The sequence below is a fragment of the Mytilus californianus genome, unplaced genomic scaffold, assembly GCF_021869535.1.
Source record: "Mytilus californianus isolate M0D057914Y unplaced genomic scaffold, xbMytCali1.0.p SCAF_4, whole genome shotgun sequence".
Taxonomy (NCBI): Eukaryota; Metazoa; Mollusca; class Bivalvia; order Mytilida; family Mytilidae; genus Mytilus; species Mytilus californianus.
The window spans coordinates 91,410,967-91,433,957 of NW_026262690.1; the positions used below are offsets into that span (position 1 = coordinate 91,410,967).

Genomic DNA, 22,991 nt, shown 5'->3' on the forward strand with positions numbered 1-22,991 from the left:
GTCTTGATAATTTACTGTGGTTGTCTCTTAATTTTAGTAACTATAATCAAAGTCTTTTGTCGGACAATGAACGATAGAAATTGTAGGAAGATTTCGACAGTTTTAGATATGCAACTCAAATACTAAACCAAACAGTACCGGTTAATTCGACGCTCTGGACCGTTTTGATCTAGCTGTGAGGTGAATTTTCCTAGTCATCGAGAGACATTTTCTAGGAAATATCATAATGAAGAACAGTCGAATAAAAGTTACGTTTCTGTAATATATTGGTTATTTTCATGTAATTCAAGAGATTTCATTTTTTTTCAGTTGCATCCATCATATATCCTTTTCCAACTTGTTTAGATTAATACAAGTTTGCAATTCACCGTTTCAGAATAGAATGTACATTGTGGGTAATATTTTCAAAAGCGTAGACCAAACGTTGTGATTGGTTAAAAACCTCCGAAACAGTATCATGCAACCAATGGCGTGACGTATTTTTCGTTATGGAAGATCGGAACAATTTAATTACCCAGTCCCTTAGATTATCGATCGCGTAAATTTGTATCCAGTTTGGAATTGCAATGAATTTCAACCTACAGATAAAGGCCAAAAAATTAAAAGACAATTTCATTACAAATCTTAATATTTACTTTGGTACAAGATCATTATGAAAATTAACAACAAAATATCACTCCCTGAGAACAACGAATAAGACAAGGCATTATTTGTAGCGTACTTTGATGTCTATATATACATACACATATTCCAAGTTTCATTTGCATACAGATGAGTATCATACTCTTAATATACGTTAAATAAATCTGACAGAAATTGCATGTATCTGTTATATACATAATTTACGTTTCTAACGAATTTTCGTTCTGCTGTTCGTATGTGTCATTTCGTACACCCTCTAACATTTTCCTAAGCAATGCATAAAAATAATTATAAGTAACTTTTACAAAAAATGTTCAACATATTGTTATTTCAAGCTCATTTTCATACAGTTTGGTATTTTTTCCATACATTTCCGGTACGAAAAAAAATCATGTCTTGCCATAAACTCTATTAATATTTTCCTTTCACTGTTAAAATTCACTTCCTTTCGATTATGTTATCTTATTTTATATTTCTTAAATTTCAGCAGCTGACATCCGTCAGTATAATTATGTCACCTTTAAAATTATATAATTTTAAAAATTATCTTTTACACTGACAACATTTTTACAATAAATGTACAATGGCACTCCATGTAACTTTGCTTTCTTTACTGTTGCGTACATATACAAAAAGGTGACTCGTCAAATAGTTACATATTGATACATTTTAAAAGAAAATATCATGCTCATGATTCTACATATCGAACACTATGTGACTTCTACACTAAAGTATCCATATTTTCTAACTGACTAGACCTGGCACTTAAGAACTACGAGATTTCACGAGATTTCAAGAAAGATCAAGGAACTCCACTTGATCTTCAACACTTCCATCGGAATCATCCAGCGGTGGCGTCATCGACGGTGATGGCGCTGTTGGTCTAGCTGGCAATTCGTCGTTGAAAAGGGGAGGTAACTGTTTTAGAGACTGTCTGTTTTTCAAAGACTTGGCACATTTGTGTTGTTTCGATTGAGGCAGTGACCACGTTCTATGTAAATTACTCTTTTGTCTCGAAAGTATAAAACTATCATTGTTTATCTTAGATTTACAAGTTGAATATAAATTGTCTCTAGTTTGTTGTCGTGTTATCGTTAACACTTCCTTAACTATTCGATCGTTTCTTGGAACAGAAACTTTATTTGAATAAATAATTTCATCTTCTAAAGCAGTTTCGTCATATTCATCATTTAGTCTATCTAAAAATCCGGAATCATTGAGCCCGGCGTTCAAAGGTTGTCCTATTTCGGGAAGCGGAGCCCTTCGCTGAATTCCAGTGAAAGTTGGTTGACGATTTACTTGAAAATCGCGAACGAATCGTATAAAATCTTCTGTGCCAGGATCAGGTCTTCTTGATGGTATATTTTTACGTTGATTTTTCCGTGAAATAGGAGATTTAGATCTTTTTGGTCTATCACCCCTCATCCTTTCCATCTATATGTGAAATATCCAACACAAGCTATATCGACATTATCCTCTGAAAAAGATGATGTAAATATAATTTGAGATGCATTTAAATATTATTAATAACAATTTTATATATCAAAAAATAAATATAAGATATAATTTAAACCTTTTATCACGACTTACACACATCTTGCAAGGGATCATTTATGTTGAATTAACACTGTACTTTTATAGCTGAAGTGAAAGCAATTTATTCATTCATCTGAAAGAAATAAAATTGCTTGAAACCAATATGATATATGTAATTGTATTGATATTTTAATACGTCGCTGAAAAATCATACAAGCGATTATTTATAGATTGAATCTTTATTCTATCAGCATAAGATGTTTCTATGGGTGTTAACATATATATGTCATGCATATTTATATGAAAAAGACGGAGGGTTAAATACATGTAGGTCTACATATAGATATAAAATTGAGAATGGAAATGGGGAATGTGTCAAAGAGACAACAACCCGACCATAGAGCAGACAACAGCCGAAGGCCACCAATGGGTCTTCAATGCAGCGAGAAACCACCGCACCCGGAGGCGTCCTTCAGCTGGCCCCTAAACAAATATGTATACTAGTTCAGTGATAATGGACGTCATACTAAACTCCAAATTATACACAAGAAACTAAAATTAAAAATGATACAAGACTAAAAAAGGCCAGAGGCTCCTGACTTGGGACAGGCGCAATAATGCGGCGGGGTTAAACATGTTTTTTGAGATCTCAACCCTCCCCCTATACCTCTAGCCAATGTAGAAAAAACAAACGTACAACAGTACGCATAGTAAAACTCAGTTCAAGAGAAGTCCGAGTCCGATGTCAGAATAGGAAACAAAAGAAAAAAAACAAAATGACAATAATACATAAATGAACAAAGGACTACTAGCAGTTACTGACATGCCAGCTCCAGACCTCAATTAAACTGATTGAAAGATTATGTCTTCATCATATGAAAATCAAGTACAATCCCTCCCGTTAGGGGTTTAGTATCATACCATCATAAAATATATGAGAAGAACATAAGCGGTATCATGCCAACAACTGTTTTTTTTTAAATAAATGTGTTTAATTCCGATGCAAAGACCCTATAAGTGAATCAATATTAAAGCCAAAATATGCAATCTTTAATGACCTGACAACAGTATCGTAACTATATCCCTTCTTAATAAGTCTGTTTAAAGGTTTTGTTAGCTTTTGAGGTGAATACTGACATTTTTGTGCTTTGTAAAGAATATTACCATAAAAGATTGGATGTGAAATACCCGAACGTATAAGATGTCTGCATGTTGAGTTATATTTACGAATGATGTCCTTATACCGATGATAAAATTTAGTAAATGTTTTGACTAGTTTATGATATCGAAAACCCTGGTGTAATAATTTTTCAGTAATACATATACCTATTTTGGTGCAGTGTCCAGTAGTCGAGGTTGACTATTTTTTGCACATTTCGTCAAGTAAAAATGATAATTAAACAATTACCCACAATAATTCTTGGCAAAAAGGGAGGGGGGGTTATTACTAAATACTAGTTTAACCCTTGACCCTCAATGTATTAAAGTAAAAATGAATAAAACAGTATTAACAGCAATACCGAACTCGAAGGTAAATTCAAAAAGGAGTGAAGTCAATAAACCTGCATGACAAAATCAAACGTTAGACTGTAACAACCAATGGAACGAATGGAAAATAACTGGCATCTAAAAAAGGAATGTGGTGCGTTATTGAGACAACAACCCATGAACACAAATACAAAAAAATAAGGAGGCTTCTGTCCTAAGCTAGGGACCTCGCCATTAGTGGTCTTTGTTTATATTTCAATGTATGTGTCAATTAATGAGTTTGTACTTTGTAAATTATAGTTATGGATTTATAATTGTGTAGTTTGTAATAAAGCTGTGGCCAAATACTGCCAAACTGTGTTTCTGATCTTTGCGCATCAATAATAATTATATAATTATATAGATAATTGATCAATGTTACATGGTTCATGAATGGTTCATGTACATACACATCTTTAGCTCCAAACTTTCGACCCGAGTGTTAAAGTTTATGAAGAATTTGAACAAGAGCTAGGACGCAGCTTTGTCTTAAAGTAAAAATAAAATCAAAAGTTATAGAAGATCAACGAGAACAAATTAGAACCAAAATCAATTTCAACCAAATTTTTTGTAAATACAGTAGAAATAGGGCATATGTATGTTTAATTTGAGTTCTGTGTTAAAGGGAACATCCGTTTTCTTAGAGTGAAAATATTTGAACATCCCAATCGTTCTGATTTACCTTTTTAGTTTATCTATCAAAATTGTCAGACGCACGTCGGATGTAAGACGGCAAAGGTCGACTGGGGTATAGAAATACGAGCACCTGCATTTTGTTTTTATCAAGAAGAAAAATGCATTCTCAAGAGTCCGTTTGGATGTGTGGGATGTATGGATACGCTGTCACGACAGGTCTGAATAAGGACGTTAAATCCTAGTATGATTCGTGTATGGAGAGAGTGCCAATCTCCTTGAACATTAAATACACATATTTAAAACAACTCTTTTAGTAGTCTTTATGTGACCTGTTGCAAGGATACATTTCGGTCTCTGTCCAACATGCCACTTTTCTGGTGACAGTCTAAATATCTAACCCTTCATTAAATCTACTATGCATTGTTATTTTTGATACAAAGGTCGATATTTGAGTTGGATTTTTTTATGGGTTAATTTTTTTTCAGATATATGTCTTGAATGTTGAATGTGTACTAACGTGTATGAAATTCTAGTATTCGATAATGCTATAATCTTCTTTTATTTACTTAGAATTGAAACGTGACGTTTTTGAATTTACCCTCGAGCTGTAGGAAAAAATCGACAATTTTTACCAACAAAATATATTTTTATGCAAACAGATTAAATCCTTCTACATTGCAAACTAATTTGAGTTGAAAAATGTCCAATGAATGAAATAAATAAAGGGGAGTTTTGCTATATCCGCCAGGTGTGTGATATTAGTTTTCGTCACTGTCAACAGACAGTAAAAACCGGATACAACATAGAGCGATTTAGAAGTTCAATTAGGAGAAACTCCTCCTGGAATATATTTGGAAATTATTAAAAGAAACTTTCATTTACATTGCATAATATGATTTATGACATTTTAATTATATTTTGATTACTTTTCTCTCGCCTTTTCATTTTCGTTATGTGCACCTTCTCAGTAAACCTAATAGTGTCTAGACTTCTTCCATCTGGCAGCAAAACCAATGTCAACGAGGGACTTCTTTTTGATTCAGATTCAAAGTTTTATTATCCTCAGTGTACAATATGTTTTTTTTTGCTGTACGGGATGTATAAATACTCAGCCACGTCCGTTCGAAATGGAGATGTCCAATATGATACCTCTTTAAGAAAGTGCTACGATCTCTGCACATTAAATAATCCTTGTAACAACTCTTTAAGGGTATTTTAAGTGGCCTGTTGCAAAGCAAAATTTCTACCCCTATCCATGTCCCTCATTTTATAGTGGAGGTCCAACATTTACGTCCTTCATCCAGCTCTATTCACTTTGGGTAGTCTACTAAGAAGATTTATTGATAATGTGTTCTCGTCATGAATATTGATGTAGTATTTGCCACTGGACGCTAAACAAACTAAAAATCAATCATTTTCTTTTGTCGACAGATGTCCAGTTACCTGCCTTTCCAATTTTAAGAAATTGGAACTCTTGGAATTTTCATAACGAAAATTAAGAAGAGAAAATTTTGAAAACGTCATTCGCTTGTAGTCAATAAATACCCGTCAGTCGGTGCTCAACAAAACTGTCTCTGATTTATAGCCATATTTGTAAAGAGATAAATTCAAGCTAAACGTAAAGTACAAATTCTACGACAGTTTTTACCGTAGTCAAATTTAAAGTCATGTTTTTAAAATGATTTCAGTAATAAAATAATTAAATCGTTTCTAAATTATACTACTCTCTTGTGGTAGCCAACTTTCTTTTTAATGATATTTACAGTATTCTAGAATTTCCTTCTTTGGATTATTAGATGCTCTGTTCTAATTTGAAATCTATTTATTATAAATTATGCAAGAAAACAAAATACCGAACTCAAATGTAAATTCAAAAAGGGGAACTCCACAATAACTGACAAACCGAACGTTCGACTTTATCTATCAACGAAAAGACTAGAAAACAACGGTCATATTCTAAATTGTGTATTCAAGTCTTTTTGCGTCGTCAAGAAAATTCATCATCTGGTTTTTTTTTCATCAGCCAGCATTACCAATATTTTTTAAACGAGTCTTTTTAAAACACATGAAATTTGCATGTGTTTGTTTATAGTAATTTCCTCAATATATATCGATTTTTATAAAATATAAGATTTAATAATACGGACAAATAAAGATATAACAACTTAATAATTTTGATATTGTATCCTATTTTGATCCCAAGAATTAAATATTCATTATGTTTAAGGCATTGTTTGGTATCTCTAGGGAAACAAGCAGAATCTTGACAGCTCTAACATTCAATATAGTAAGATCAAACTCCAATTAGGATTTAGTGTCCTTAACAAAATGAAAGATAAAATGTTCAATCGAACAGACAACTTATTTCAGCTGATTGTAACTCAATCAGAATTCAGTCTCCTAAATAAAATCGTAAATAAAAACCAAATTATTATAACTGTTCATCTGAAAACGTTATATTGATTCCAACCATAAATCAAGAAATGTTTACTTTACCTTAAGTAACAAATATTTTCCCGCTGGGTTCGCCCATCAAATGCATACTTTTAGTATAAAAATAAAGTCTCACTTCGTTAGACCAAACAAAAATTCACAATGTAAAAATTATGCAAAATAGGAGTTTTTAACAGTTGCAAGGCTATAGTTTGGTTATTAGAAATGTTAATAGTTTTGTATAAGTGTGGTTTAATAGTAACTGTTGCTTTGATCTATGGGACCATTAGAGGTAATTAAAACCTAACTTTTTTTACCTTGAACTCATTTTAATTTAAATATAATGTCAAAATGATAGTAATTTTATGCTCATTACAATTTCGGCAGTAAGACGACACTTAAAAACTTTGAGTAAATTAAAACACATGAGTAAAGACAAATTTAATCTAAATACAAAATTTTTTGGTATACATTCCGCTGTTTAATCTGTTGTATACTATTTAGAATTTAACGAATTGATGCTGGCATAAAATATGAAGCTATGACATTTCTTGGAATTAACCGTACGTAGAACTTTCTCATGATGCAGTTCTAAAAAAATAATAGAAAAAGGAAGTCACTTTATGAGGGTCTGTGTGCTGTTTACAGAATACAGAATAATGGCCTAAAAATATAATGATTAGAGAAAAATAAGCCAAAAAAATGAAAAAATAGAGAATAATGGGGTGCAAAAGTGTAAATAAAAACTGTTTAAATAAAAGAATAAAGTAATGAAATACTGATTACAGAAATGAAGGATGTACAGAATAAAGGAATAATATAATTACAGGAAAAATATTAGTAATATCAATTTCATGAAATTTTAAAGAATACATAAATTAGGGACGCCCCATCCAAATCCTCCTTTATCATATTCTACGAAGCCTTGTAATGTACAAGTAACATTTCAGAAGTTACTTTTTAAAAGTTATTTTAAAGCAACACTTTGACACAAAATGTTTTGAATGTCGAATGTATTCTTGTATTTTAATGCAGTTTTCGTATGACATGAACGTTTCAAATAAACATTCAACGTGTTCAGATATTCAATTCCCCTGTAATTGATTTTCTCCTAGTGTAAAAATCGGAAAGTCATTGAAATTTACATAAATAGATGTATATAAATGAATATCAAAGAGTATATATCAAACACTAAAAACTTAATTTTTTAATTAGTTTAACATTTCAATGCGCACCATCTATTGTTGTTGAAGACAATTTTGATAAGTATTTCATTTTTTATAATTTGCCAAAATTTGGCATCAAAATACATCTTTAATGAAAATGAATTAATTGTTTTCTGAAAGACAAAAAAAATAAAATTTGTGTTTTGACTACATTTTCATTTCATCAATCTTGTAACTGTACTAATATTACGGCTTTATGTTTTCTCTTTGTATTTGGTTTTATGCATTTGGTTTCCTTAGTTTTTGGTTGCATCCGTCTTGGTCGGTATAATTTCTATGGCATATTTTTGCGCTCCAATTCTATTACATATTTTTATTACTGATAGGATCCAGACATGTTTTGAGACCGAAAGTTCTTGACCCCCACCCCCCAAAAAAAAATTAATTAACAAACAAACTCCTCGTAACACAAAAAAATGCAGATTCAAACACTGAATCGTCCCATAAAAGTCAATTTTCCAGTAGCAAGTTTCAAACTTTAAGTTTTAGTTAAAAAAAATTATAAAACTAAAATTAACCATCATTTCCAGTATACCGGCAACGAAACAATTTGCTACTTATGGATGGTACCTCGAGGACTTTTAGTTGATCAGCTTCGGGTGGAAGGTCTGAAAGAACAAATCGTGTATGTTTTTCCATTATCCCGCGTTCAATCCCATTCATTGTTGTCATTTTGAATTTTGGTCTTAGTTTCCATTGTTCGTATATTAGATATGCGAATTCTGAAACAATCACAGAAGTTGTCATTTGTGCGCTGCCTTACCATGAGAGTCGAAATTTAGATTCAAAAGTTAAGTTATTCGATGAGAAGCTTATTCTCAAGGAAATAAAGGTTCCTTAAACGATTGAAATTACAGCATATATACACGATACAAGCTGACATTTAGGCTTTTAGTATACCATCATCAAAATCATAAAAAAAATTTGGCCATCTATGACAAAATTATCATGGTCTTACAAGCACGTCTTCGACAAAACTAAGCATAACATTATGAAACCTCACACGAAACTGTTGAGCTCAGAATGAGTTTCCGAATGATTTACCGTGTCCCAGGCCCTATTCATTTTGCTCAAGCGGGCATATGTCATAAAAGCAAGATAACATAATGACATAAAGATCAAGGTAACATATAACCTGTTGGTTTAATTACAAAGATGGATGTAAATTATAACTTTCAAATGCACTTCTTTCTTATATGTGCTGTTAAAATTCAAATCTTCAATTTCTCCAGAAAGAGAGTATTATCAATTTAATTATAATTTCTTGATTTTGTTTTCGTGCTTATTTTTACACATTTAAAACTAATCTGAACTGTTATCATTAAATAAACATGAACTTCAAATTATATTTGCTTTACAAGCTTCCTTCAACCGATTTCGAACAAAAGCCTGCATTAAGATAAACGCCATTTTTTATGCCATTTTACATTCCAAAATTCGTGTGCTGTTTAATGCCGAAAACAGTATCATATGTCCATTTTCAAGTATATAAAAAAAGTTTTATTCATTTTCTACATAAGGGAATGTCTGTACCAAGTCAGGAATATTACAGTTGTTTTCCATTCGTTTGATGTGTTTGAGCTTTTGATTTCGCCATTTGATAAAGGACTTTCCGTTTTGAATTTTCCTTGGAGTTCGGTATTTTTGTTATTTTACTTTTTACTGTAAGATCACAGTTTAGTATCAATATGAATTTGTTTAAATTTGTAGATCTGACTTAAAATATTTACAGTGTTCTCTGCAGAATTTTTGAATATCAGTTTTGACATTTTTACCTATAGTGTTTGTTTGTTTTGCTCGATCACACATTGTTGTCAATATAATGGAATTATATGAGACTGTCATACCAGTGAGAGGTTTGGCTAGCTATAAAACCTGGTTTAATCCACCATTTTCTACATAAGGACATGCCTGTACAAAGTCAGAAATATGACTGTTGTTTTCCATTCGTTTGGTGTGTTTGAGCTTTGATTTTGCCATTTGTTAAGGGACTTTCCGTTTTGAATTTTCCTTGGAGTTCGGTAATATTGTTATTTTAATTTTTGAAGGGGCAAATTAAAGGTTCTCATCATATCTCATCATTTTCCTATTCTAATACAGACAAAGAACTTAAAAAAAATGAATTTAAAACACGGTATTTTAAAATAGTTTGATAATTAACATTTTAGTGCTCAAAAAATGCATATTTATGCATTAAACTTCAAACGCGCCAAAAAAACTTCCTCAAAATAGAATATTAAAGTGATGAATAATATATTTTTGATGGAATCATTAACTGACAATAAATATTTCTGGATTTGAAATGATAAATAATCTATATGATATAACATTATATGTGTGAAATTTAAGCACAATTTGCGTTACACAATACTTTTGAAAATTCTCTACAGAAAGTAAAATGATATATTTGATGGAAATGATAGAATTTGTTTTTTATATATATTTCTCGTCCTTTGATGGATATTTGTCTCATTGGTAATCATATCATTATACCTTCATAAATAGTATATTATATTGCTCATATTTCGACAAATTGGAAAATCCTGCAACAGCTTCATTTAGAAGATAACAGCATTGTATTTTGAAGATTTGTTGACATCAATTGTAGGTTTGATGATCACAAATTTAGTTCCATGGCTACGCGTAAGCGAAGCTAGTAGTTACAATCAAATAAAAAAAAATTGAAGAAATACAATATTGATTTTTATGCAACTGATAAAAGCTACCGTTAACAGATACGAGTTTTCCCCCAAAGAAACAAGTTTTAAATGGACAAATTCAGAATTGTGATGGAGATAGTTAAAAAGGCCGGGGATGAGTTGAGGTTTGAGATATAAAAATACTAGTTAAGCATCGCCACATTTTCATGTATCTGTCATCAGTCAGGAACGTCGTCAGTAGTTTCGTATGTCTAACCTTAATTAACCCCACAGCGACACTGGTTTCTGAATTTGTCAATGGAACATTTCCTTGTTTCTTTATACATATGTAAAAAAAAAAGTGATAACATGTAAAGAAGTATGATTCAATTCAAACTGAAATTTAAAGAATACAACCATTTTAAGGGTAAAAAAACACGGTAAAATAATATCTCATAGATGGGTCATTTTCAAAAAAATGTCGAATTTTGAAATAACAAAATTGAATCAAAGTTACTAATTCAAGTAACCCTCTTCATAAACAAATCAAAACAAACAGTACTTATGAAACAACATATAAAAAGAAGCAATCTTGATAACGTCATACAAGAATATATTGAAAACATTTTTTGATAGGTGGTGCAATATTTTGTCTCTCCTGTTACCATGTTGAAAAGAAATTTCGGGTTATTTAGAAAAGGTTTCAATAAAATTTAAAGCTTATTTTTAATAGCCAATGAGATGGTTTTCAAGAGAAAAAAAACTTCTATATTTTTCATTCTGTGTAATGATAGATTATTTGTCAATTTTTCATGTTGAACTGAAAAATACATATAAAAATTGGTTTTCAAAGGTAATAAAAATAACCACCAGCAACGCAAGTCTAAGTTAGTAATTCATAATGTTTAACAATATCAAACCCAACATCTAGTAATTTCCTCGCATGTTGGTTTACTTTTGTCTTTCTTTTGTTGGTAACAGGAACGTACGTTAACGATATATCACCATATTAAGTTTTATCCTGTTACCCTTTTTGTCTATCCTGTTACCGATAGCAGTATTGCATTTGTTAAGACTTTATAACCTTTAAATGAGTTCAAACAACCAAACATTTCATTATGTGTAAAACTATATGTAAATATAAACTTTTTAAAGACGTTTCTGTCAAATATTGTCTATCCTGTTACTGTAACCATAGTAACCATAGTAACAGGATAGACATAACTGGATAGACAAATTTCTTCATTTATGAATTCTGTCGCGAAATAACTACTCCCTTTGATGAAGTGATAATGTTTTTCAGTTGTGATTTTGGTTTCCAACACGTAATTGCACTTTTTACAAGTATAATATTGATGTAATTAATAAATATGTTGGTAACAGCATAGACATGACAAAAGGGTACCCACTAATTTTTTTAACTAAATGTCTTCAATTTTCTTTTCTCTAGACTGTTATGCAAGAAACGTGCTGCGTTAACTTTTTTGGATGTTTTGTGCTTTTGAAATCATCACTGAATAGTTCAATATTCATAGGGGAAACAACTTAACGTTTGATTTAGTAGCAGTAACAGGATAGATATGCACTTCATTGTCACTGAGACTTCATGCACGCCGATTGAATTTAGTTTGTAGAAAAAATGTTACATAGAATAATAAAGAAGCTGTGATTTTTATTTATAGTTATTATCAACATTCTAAAATAATTCCATTTGCAGATAGCAAGGCAATCAGAAAATAGAAAAAAAATCATTTGAAATGTGTTACCCTGTCACTGTACGCACATAAATTACGCAAAAATCAGACTTAACTATATTTTAATCTTATCAAAATAGATCTAAATCGTGTTTATCATTGATGTTCCGAATTATAAATCCCACAAACTTTCATTTAAACACTTACAACTGCATTTCCTTTTGAAAATTAAAATTTTAGCATAGGTGTACTGAAAATTCGACATTTGAATACATTTAACAAAACAATCATTTTCAAAATAACAAGAAAACATTAAGGTTAGACAAACGAAACTATTGACGAGGTTCTTGACTGATGACAGATACATGAAAATGTGGCGATGTTTAACGAGTATTTTTATATCTCAAACCTCAAACCCATCCCCGGCCTTTTTTAAAACTATCTCCATCACAATTCTGAATTTGTCCATTTAAAACTTGTTTCTTTGGGGGGGGGGGGGGGGGGGGGGGGGGGGGAAACTCACATCTGTTAACGATAGCTTTTATCAGTTGCATAAGAATCAATATTGCATTTGAAGGGTATAATTTTTTTATTTGATTGTAACTACTGGCTTCGCTTACGCGTCGCCGTTGGACTAAATTTGCGATCATCAAATCTACAATTGATGTCAACAAATTTTCAAAATACAATACTGTTATCTTCTAAATGAAACTGTGGCAGGATTTTCCATTTTGCTGTCATTTATTCGAAATATGAGCAATATAATATACTTTTTATGAAGGTATTATGATATGATTGCCAAGGAAAAAAATTCTATCATTTCCATCTATTATATCATTTTACTTTCTGTAGAGAATTTTCAAAAAGTATTGTATAAAGCAAATTATGCTTAAATTTCACACATATAATGTTATATCATATAGATTATTTATCATTTCAAATGCAGAAAAATTGATTGTCAGTTAATGATTCCATCAAAAATATATTATTCATCCCTTTAATATTCTATTTTGAGGAAGTTTTTCTTGACAAAGCGTTTGAAGTTTAATGCATAAATATGCATTTTTGGAGCACTTAAATGTTAATAATCAAACTCTTTTAAAATACCGTGTTTTAAATTCATTTTTTTTTCAATTCTTTGTCTGTATGAGAATAGGAAAATGATGAGATATGATAAGAACCTCTAATTTGCTCCTTCAAAAATTAAAATTACAAAATTACCGAACTCCAAGGAAAATTCAAAATAGAAAGTCCCTTATCAATTGGCAAAATCAGAAGTTCAAACACATAAAACGAATGGAAAACAACTGTGACGCATGAAATTTATATAACATGTTGTTTTCATTTTTTACATCACTGTGTCGATACCTCTGCTGGTGGACTATCAGTCCCCGAGGGTATCATCAGCTCAGTAGTCAGTACTTCGGTACTGACATGATTTATAACAATCCTTTCTAAAATTGTCCGTTTATAAATTTTGAAATTATAAAGAAACTAAGGTTTCAACTCACTCAGGCAAAGTTGACCTTAGATGGATTTGGCTATTTTATTAGGTTAATTTACGTCATATAGCTCTTCAATTGTTTCGGTTCTTATAAATCCTTGGCTTTCAAACATTTGTCTTTGGGCGTTCCTGATGAAGGTAAATCTTTTGTACAAATAACATGCATTCAAATACATTTTTGTTTTATTTGAATCTTCTGGTATCTAGTCCGAGTTTGCTCTGACATCTAACGGCTGTTTTGCCAGACAAGCTGCGCGGCCCCAGCTTGTCTGGCAAAACAGCCGTTTGACGTCAGATCAAACTCGGACTACTGGTTTCCTTCTTCTATGTTGAGCAAACTGTAATGTTAAATTATGATATATACGTAATTGTTCATTGTTGGTTCCTCTTTTGCGACATACACGTTTAAAAGCATTGTCGAATTCTATAAAATTCAAAGATAACTGCTGAAAAAAAACTTAACGTGAATAAAGAGTCCACCTTAAATTCTAGGAAAAAACAATATACGTGCATTGTTGGAAAATATTAACAAAATATCATAATTTGTACTCGCTAAGAAACAGATAAAAAGCTTTCCATTCTGTTTCTAAAGCTCGTACATAATTATATATTTTGTATTTCCTACAATGTACATGCATTAATTGTATATCTACAACACTTACTCACGAAATCTGATCTTTATTTCTTTGTACCAGTTCAGTTAAACATTTCATTTAAAATTAATTCTGACACTATTATCGTTCGTTTCAAGGACAAAGAATATTAAGTATTGCAACTGTTTCTTAAATGTCTGCCTTATATTTTTTCTGAGAATTTGACCTGACATAAAGTTTGCTCTTGAGGGAGTTCCCATTTTAATAAAAGTTTTGATTCATAACAAATAAAGTACTAAAGACGTGATAATATTACGTCCAATTTGCATTTTAAAAACATTTTTTTCTGAATAATTGTTATGTAGTTGATAATAACAAATAAAAATATGCCAACGACAATGGTTTTAGTTATGCAAATAAAGATGTCCCGCATCTTTCCACAATCACCTGGCGAGGAATTGCTTTAATGTCGAAACTTAAAAACAATGACTAATTTACAAATTATTACTATTTCCCAGGCAAAATGGAATTTCAAATACACAATCAAACTTGTTGAAACAATGAACTAGAAAAACGCATAACGTCTAAGTTACATATATACGCAAAAACATGTATGTTCATTCGAATTCGATCTGTGTTGTTGTTTTCGTTATTGTTGCTAGATTGTTTTGTTGTTGTCATCAGTTTATAAAGTGAAAAAAAAAAAGATCTGACGCTTTACCTCCAAGTGATGTACCTTCGCAAAAATAAGTATGTTTCCGCTCAAACTGGTGCTAGGGGCCGTCTTAAACTTGCAGTGAGGTGAGAGTTTTTGTTTGCTCGGTGTTGAATGCCTACTGTGACTATAAGATGAAGAACAGCAATAAAAGCAATAAAAAATAGCTATTGATATGAACTAAGGAGTGATGCCTCCATTTTTTAATAACCCATGAAATACCAGTAGCAACATAGTTCTGGAAAAAGATGCGTAGTCATATTTGTATTGTATTTATTTCTTACTTTAACAGACATGTTAATATATATATATAGTTCATGCAAATCAACTTTAAACGGTGTTATTTTAATTTTGCTGTTAAGGGAGAAGTTGTTTAAATTCATGTTCCATTACCGGCTTGCAAACGGACAGTTTTCTTTTATAAAAATCCGCATTCTCAACTGTCGTGCCTCTACATGCATTTTCTAAAGTACATATTAGCAACATCCCTAAAAGGGTTACACTTATGCCAAACAACACAAAAAAGGATATAATTCAATACACAGTATCCCAAAAAATAAAAAAAAAGTCGATTATCAAGTACTCTTAACATGGCATGTTATTTTATCCATCATGAATTACTTTTCTGGAATTGGCAAAAAATAGTTTAATTGCCTTCGAGTGTTGCACATTTAGATGTACTTGAGAAAAATTGGCACCTTTCAATTTCTTTCAATTTTTTTCAATTATTAGATATAAATATTATCGGCAACTACATTTTCCTTATTATGGAAATGCAAATAACACAGAATAATCTGCGATGCCATTGTTTCTATGCAAACACCAAATTTATAGAACATGATCTAAAGAAATGGTTAAAAACGCATTAAGTAAATATCTCTTTTAAATCCATTAAAACGTTTTGATAGCATGTTAAAATTGAAGCATCTTAATAACATGGACTTGTATTAATTAAAATTTAATCAAATTCAAGTACAGAGCCTAGTTTAAATTTAATTGAAATATTGGAGCAGACATCTAATTTTGTAAGTGGAATCTATTCAGTCAGTTTTAAAAATTATTGCAGTTGAAAATCTATGTCTACCTCATATGAAAATCAGGAAATTAAACGGTATGTCTGTTAATGTTAAAAGGAATTATTTGTCGCAATTTTTGATAAATTAGAGTTTGATGGTGTAGTATTATAAACAATCCGAATAAAAAAGAAACGGAAGATATCAATATATAGCATTAACAGTACCATTTTTGTTTTGCAGCAAATCCGCATTTCGACAATTAAGGTCTCTTCAGGAGGGGGTGGACAGCTTTTGAGGGAGGTGGGAGGTTGGGGGGGGGGGGGGGGAGGTAAGAAAGAAAAAAAATTCTAAAAGTGGGAGGTGGGAGATAGGAGCTGGAGGTGGGAGGAGAGGGGGCGGGAGGTGAGAGAAGGATACCCCCTGTCCACCCCCTTCTTCAGGGTGCTCGAGGCCAAAATATTTTAAAATTCAAAAAAATATCAAAAAAATGAAGAGCTTGTAAACTAAAAAGGACAAAAAGTATAGCAAGAGCCAGACCAGGAATTAAAGCTTTGTACTAGGCAGATATATTTCCTTAATTTAAAATAATTTCTAAAATTTTGAAACAGCAATTTTAAAAGCACAACATCTGTGACAATCAAAATTCATAAATCGAAGATAAACCAATACAACCATGGCAAAAAACGGAAAACGAAGAAATGACAAACAAGTCTAACGACAGAACAACACAAAGCCTCCAAAAATGAGAAATCTCAGGTTATCCAGAAGGGTGAGCAAAGCCTGCTCCAAAAGTGACACACGTCGTGTTAAAAAATGTAAGTACACATTCGGTGATAAGTCTCGTTCGGTGATGTCATAACCGAAGAAAAGAGAATGCGACTGTTGCTATGACAATTGGAGCATATTCGTGATCATCTGTGAAGTAGATATTCCATAACGGTCAACAAATCATGATGGCGTCCGTAAAACTATCGAAGGAATGACTTCAACTTTACCAAAAGAAACATTTGGTTCAATAGCTTCATTACAAGCACCGACCCCGTCAAGGCAATCATTATATGAATAAAAGAATCATCGAGTAAACATATCCACGAGACAATAACAGTACAACAGCTTTCCTATGCAACAAGGAAATATCTAATGGTCTTCAAAGAAGGACAAACACACAAGTTATATGGTCAGTTTTCTAACACGAATGTCAAATGGTATCAATAGTGGCGCAGGAACTGCTGACCCTCCCGGAACACCTAAGTACACTAAATTTTACGTAGGGTTCGTGTTGGTCAATTTTTAATTTTCAGTGCAGTGTATCAAGGAACGGTTTTAGTTCGTCTTTATACATTCGATCGTCACGTTTTCTGTCTTTTTTCAACTTATTGTTTATACTTTCCATCCTGTTTCCATTTATCTAAAAATCCCAGGTCAAATTACCATTGAACAAGAACAACTGAAGAGGCGAATATCCACATCAAATCTAAGTCAACAAAAACATAAAAAGTCACATCTGTCTGGACATCCACCTCACATTGGACCCATGCTACCTATAAATGTAATACTAGCATTACCCCAAATCTTTGTATTCACATTATTGCAGGTACATAGGAATGTCATGATTTCTCTCCACTTCAGCTTTTTTTTAACTTAAATTTGAATAATAGACGCAGGATATTTCAATAATTTTACATGTATTGATAACGACAAAAGTTTATTCAGTGCTGAATGCTGAACAATGTTGTGAGAAATTTCTTTCAATAATTAAGGGGGAATGTAAAAACAAATGGAGTTATCGTTTCTATTAAAAACAACTCCGTGTATGTTTATAATTCAAAATTTTGTAGTCATCCTGTCTTATTCAGCTCTCTGATCAGAACGATCTATAAAAATGAAAACAATACCTTATAGATGTCATGTGTCCGAAGTGTCAAAAGCGCTTTTCTAGGTTTACCTTCATCAGGAACGCACCGAGCCGAAAATTTGAAAGCCAAGGATATAAGAACCGAAATAAATGAAGAGCTATATGACCTAAAAGGACATACATACAATATTAGCCAAATCCACCAAAGGTCAACTTTGCCTGAGGCAAATATATATAGTTTGTTGCCATCTTTGTAAAAAGAGATGGAAGATAAGAAGGAGATATTCAAACTGAAGTCAAAGAAAAACTGACAGCACAGCACCGTGACGAAAAACGAAAAACGACGAAAAGACGAAAAGTAAATGCAACACCGAAATAGACCCGAAATGCATTATTTCATAAATGATTTTGCAGTATGTTGTTTATCACAAATCTAGTGACATATGACTGATTGATTGTTGGTTGCTTTGTCCAGTGGCAAATTTTTCATAATGTTCAGTACGATTAATAGATAAATATGATGTGCTCAAAATTTTATATAAATATTTCATACTATTGATGAAGGTCTGGAATGGGGCCCTTCAGTTCTTTATTTTTTAGCTTTTAGACAATTTTCTTTTATTCTTTATTTTTTTGTCCATTCTTCTCTATTTTTTATATTTTAATACCGTATTTTTCTTTATTCTTAATGTTTTCATTCCTATTTTTCTCTATTATTTTTTTTGTACTTTATTCTGCACTTTTTGCCCATTATTCTTTATTCTGTAAACCCAATCTAGACCCTCATACATAACATCTTTCTGGAATTGTATATAGTGTAATGCCATCGTATTAGGAAAGAGGTTGACGACACCAGGAGACATTCAAAAACTCGTTAGTCGAAGATAAACTGACAACACTGTCAAAAAAAGAAAAGAAAAACGATGAAAAGACGAAAATTACATGCAACACTTTGAAAAGACCCGAAATGCATTATTTCATAAATCATTTTGATCTACATTACATATTACAAATCTGTTGACAAATATGACGTGCTCAGAATTTTCTTTTAATACTACATACCATTGATGAGGGTCTGGATGGGGGTCCTTTAGCCTTTTCGACCATATTTTCTATTCTATATTTATTTTGACCCTTTTTATCTATTCTTAATATTCCAGCACCCCAGTATTCTCTTCTATTTATTTTTTGCCTATGTTTGTTTCTCTATTCTTTATGATTTTGTCCCTTTATTCTGGACTTTTCACTCATTATTCTCTATTCTGTAAATCTCATCAAGAACCTCATTGATACAACTGGTTATTTCTAATAAGTTGACGTAGGCATTGATGATGTATTTACATACATACGTGTGGTGCAATTTGAATCAACTTTTGAATTGAGATTTTTAATAAAACGAATTTTTCATTCAAACTTTTCGAAAAAGAAATGTTTTCATGCTATCATAAGATTGTTCAAGTTTTTAACAAGATTTTCTCTGAATAAATTCAAAGGACATTTTATATGATAACTGTTAAACCCAACTTAAACCCATTCGAATTAATAGTGAATTTAATGCTGTTTTCGGGTCCGTTAATATGTAAGAAAACATTTAGAATATACTGTGTCAACAAACTTTTTAGTTCTTGTTTTTCATTCTTCTTACCTGTTCCTTATCGCATATATTTTTTAAAGAAATATAAAATTTAGATGGTTTTACATTGAAAAACCGACTAATCATTTAAAACCAAGGGTTTTGTGTACTCATAAAGTAAAATAGATAACGAGATGTTGAATATATCCTATCAACTCTTAGTTTTTTCTTTATCATATTAGACTAGTCTTGGTATTCAGTTTTAAACTGAAGTTTTTTTGTAATCTATTTTTATCTGTGCATTGTTTTTTTATTTTGTTTATTTCCCTATCCACAACAACAATCAAGACGACTTTGGTAATCCTTGGCATTATTATGAGAAAAAAAAGATAGATCCAGGAATTCATTTACGCGAGAAATAAATAATGAAGCTCTAATTTATATAAACTGATATCTCACAAAAGGCAACAGCAAATTAAAAAAAAATCAGTTTTCATGTATTCTCAGGAATGCTGTTACGGAAAGCACGCAAGATGCTGTTGCTGCAGGTACATTTATATTATTGCTTGTAAGTTTAGATATTGTTAGAGAGAATGCTTAAATACTATTTTCGTTAATAAAACACTTGTTATATGAGAATCATTGGCATTATAAAGAGAGATTCCGCTAGGAAATCATGTCTATCACAGTACCCCAAATAGTAACAAAATTTGTGGAAACTTAATATTCATAAATGGCTACTTGTAGTTTCAATTGTTTTAATGATAACAATTTTAATTCATGACTAGGGTTACATTTTTCTTTCACCATTACTTATTCCTTTTTTTAGAAAACAAGACGAATGGCGATGACATTAAAGTACATTTTTGTCATTAAAATCAAATTCACGTGCGCTAGATATACCCTTTACCGGCGTTCTTACATATATAATAAAATAAAATAATATGACAGTGCATGAATAAATAGAAGAAAATCCATAATATAAATTTATACTACTTAATAACTACAAGCCTTTCAAAAATCATTTATCATAGAAAAATAAATCTTTATGAAAATAAAAATTAAAATTGAAGAAAATAAATGTATTCTTACCTTTGAAATGTTGAGGCTTTCACCTTTGAGTTTAAGGCACCCTTTGTTGGCTTATAATAGTTGCCGGGCTCCAACCTGCGATAACACTTTCACGTTTAAACGAATGTTATTGATATGAACTTCGATCGATGTAAAGGGGATATTTAACTTAGCGTTTTATAATATCAAAATAATTCGAGCTAAAGCTGGCACATTATTTCTGCTTTTCAAGCATTCGTGTGCAGTTGACCTATAATCATTTAATGCAAATTAGACCAGCATTATTTGTAAACATTATGATATTGCATTCTTGACAAAGAAGGTTAACTTATTTAGATAAACTTGAAGTGTATTTAACTTTGTATGTTCTTCAAATATATGGCAATTAAAAGTATAAAAGCTAAACAATGCGATCATGGTCATAGTAGTATATGTTAGTGCAAACATTTAGACAGCTATAGGTCAATCCTTGACTAATAATATTTGTTTTAATAAGGTTGGCAAGTATTATTGTCAACAAATGAACTGCTAGTTTTTCAAAACGATCTTTTCTTCAGTGACGAAATTGACAACGTTTTAGAAGGGGTGGGGGTCCTTGAATTTGAAAGAGGACTTCAACAATCTGTTTGTCTCCTTACTTTTTAAGGACTGTACTGTCAGAGACTCTTTCACCAGGGATGCATCCGACAACTTTTTTGTGAAATTATGTGAATTCTTAGGGTGAAAAGGGGAATAGGAGAAAGAGGGAGGATCAGCTTTTATTCACTTATATTTTTTGCGTGATCAAGACAAAATAAAAGAACTGAGGTATGGAGAAAAAGGGGTAGGGGTTCAGTTTTTATAAGTTAAAGAAGTACGTGATTATAAACAAATCAAAAACTGAGGAAATATGCCTGACTTCGATCTTCCCCTCTCTCGATTTCCTTTACGACCCGTCAACGCTTTCATTATTTCTGATAGAAATTCAAAACTCGAATATAGATTCAAAACGTATTAAAATTATTGCATAACAATCTCTACATCATATGCATGGAGTCATTCGTTGCAGAATTTCTATTCGCTTTGATGCACTATTAAAATAGCTGGCATAACTTTAAATGCTTCATGTTGCTTTTTGAAATGACATTCTATTGAATCAGTATTATTAAAATTGCAATAGATATCAGCTATTGGATTTTTTTTCCTGCAAAGACATTAACATTTTATTTGACTTATTAAGTCTAGAAGACATCAAAAGAAAAAAAAAAGAAAAAAATGTCTCCATGGTTCCCTTTTAGTTACCAGCCATGCATTGGTAAGTGCAATGATTGATTTTAACTCATGTAAAAATATGAAAACAATTTTGGCGTCAACTTTTACATTGTGAATAGTTCTGGTGTTTGAAATTAGATTTATAGATCGACCTTCTCTACGCTTTTATGTTGCATGTTTGATCTTTTATATATATTTTCTTCTGTTCTTTTAAGTGAGGATAAACTTTGAGCAGTTTTCTTTTGTTCCGTGACAAAGAACGCGTAGAGTAACTAAACGACCGAAGATATCTTCAATTAATGAATGGTTTCCTATTTGCATAGTTCTTTACATAGATAACATTCTCAATAATAAATACTGCAATCGTATCTTACTTGTGTCGCTTGGTCATCGTATCTTAAAAGATTTTCTCCACTTTTGTTTAGCCATCGATTTAAAAGTTAAGTGGTTGTACAAGTCAATGTTGGACAAAAGGCGATCCTTCGTATAAAGTAAATAATGTTCCTTTTAATTGACAAATTAAGTAAATATGAAAACATTGCACTACAAGGGATCCAATTATATACCAAGGAACAGAATTATATCAAAATATTTACATTTATTTTAAACGTGATGAATTTGGTTAACTGAATGTCATATTGTTATTATAACATCGAGTTTGACATTCAATTTGAATTTCCTCCGCAACGGAAGAATAAACGGACAATATTCAATTATGACACCATACTTAGACCTGATAACGTGACGTAAAAACCGGATATACGACATGATTAAAAAGGTTTGGTTATGACGTCGTTTATGAATAATACTAAAAATTTTCTAGCAATTTTGCCATTGATCAAGATCAAGGATGAAAATGTTGTCCTGCATTTTTTTAAGTTGTAATCTCTGTCCTGCTTTTTTATTTTTCACTCTATTCGGTCCTGCCTTTTTTATTAGTTTATCCTGACTTTTTTTCAAATTTCATCCTAGCCCCCTATAAAAATCAAATGGTAGCTCCCTAAAATTGAGAATGGAAATGGGGAATGTGTCAAAGAGACAACAACCCGACCAAAGAGCAGAAAACAGCCCAAGGCCACC

General features: G+C 31.4%; 1 protein-coding gene across 3 annotated transcripts; it reads right to left on the reverse strand.

Moving 5' to 3' along the window:
• Positions 1 to 610: 610 nt before the first annotated feature.
• On the reverse strand, positions 611 to 20,847 carry LOC127738896 (uncharacterized). 3 transcript variants are annotated; one of them, XM_052250378.1, is made up of 2 exons: positions 20,682 to 20,847; positions 611 to 2,119 (listed from the first exon to the last, which is right to left on the reverse strand). In XM_052250378.1, the coding sequence occupies exon 2, from the start codon at positions 2,074 to 2,076 to the stop codon at positions 1,435 to 1,437; it is 642 nt and encodes a 213-aa protein (XP_052106338.1). In that variant the 5' UTR covers positions 2,077 to 2,119; positions 20,682 to 20,847; the 3' UTR covers positions 611 to 1,434. The 3 variants fall into 3 exon arrangements, with proteins under 3 accessions (XP_052106338.1, XP_052106339.1, XP_052106340.1); XM_052250379.1 differs by lacking the exon at positions 20,682 to 20,847 and adding an exon at positions 6,838 to 6,918; XM_052250380.1 differs by lacking the exon at positions 20,682 to 20,847 and adding an exon at positions 2,233 to 2,330.
• Between the last annotated feature and the right edge of the window lie 2,144 nt (positions 20,848 to 22,991).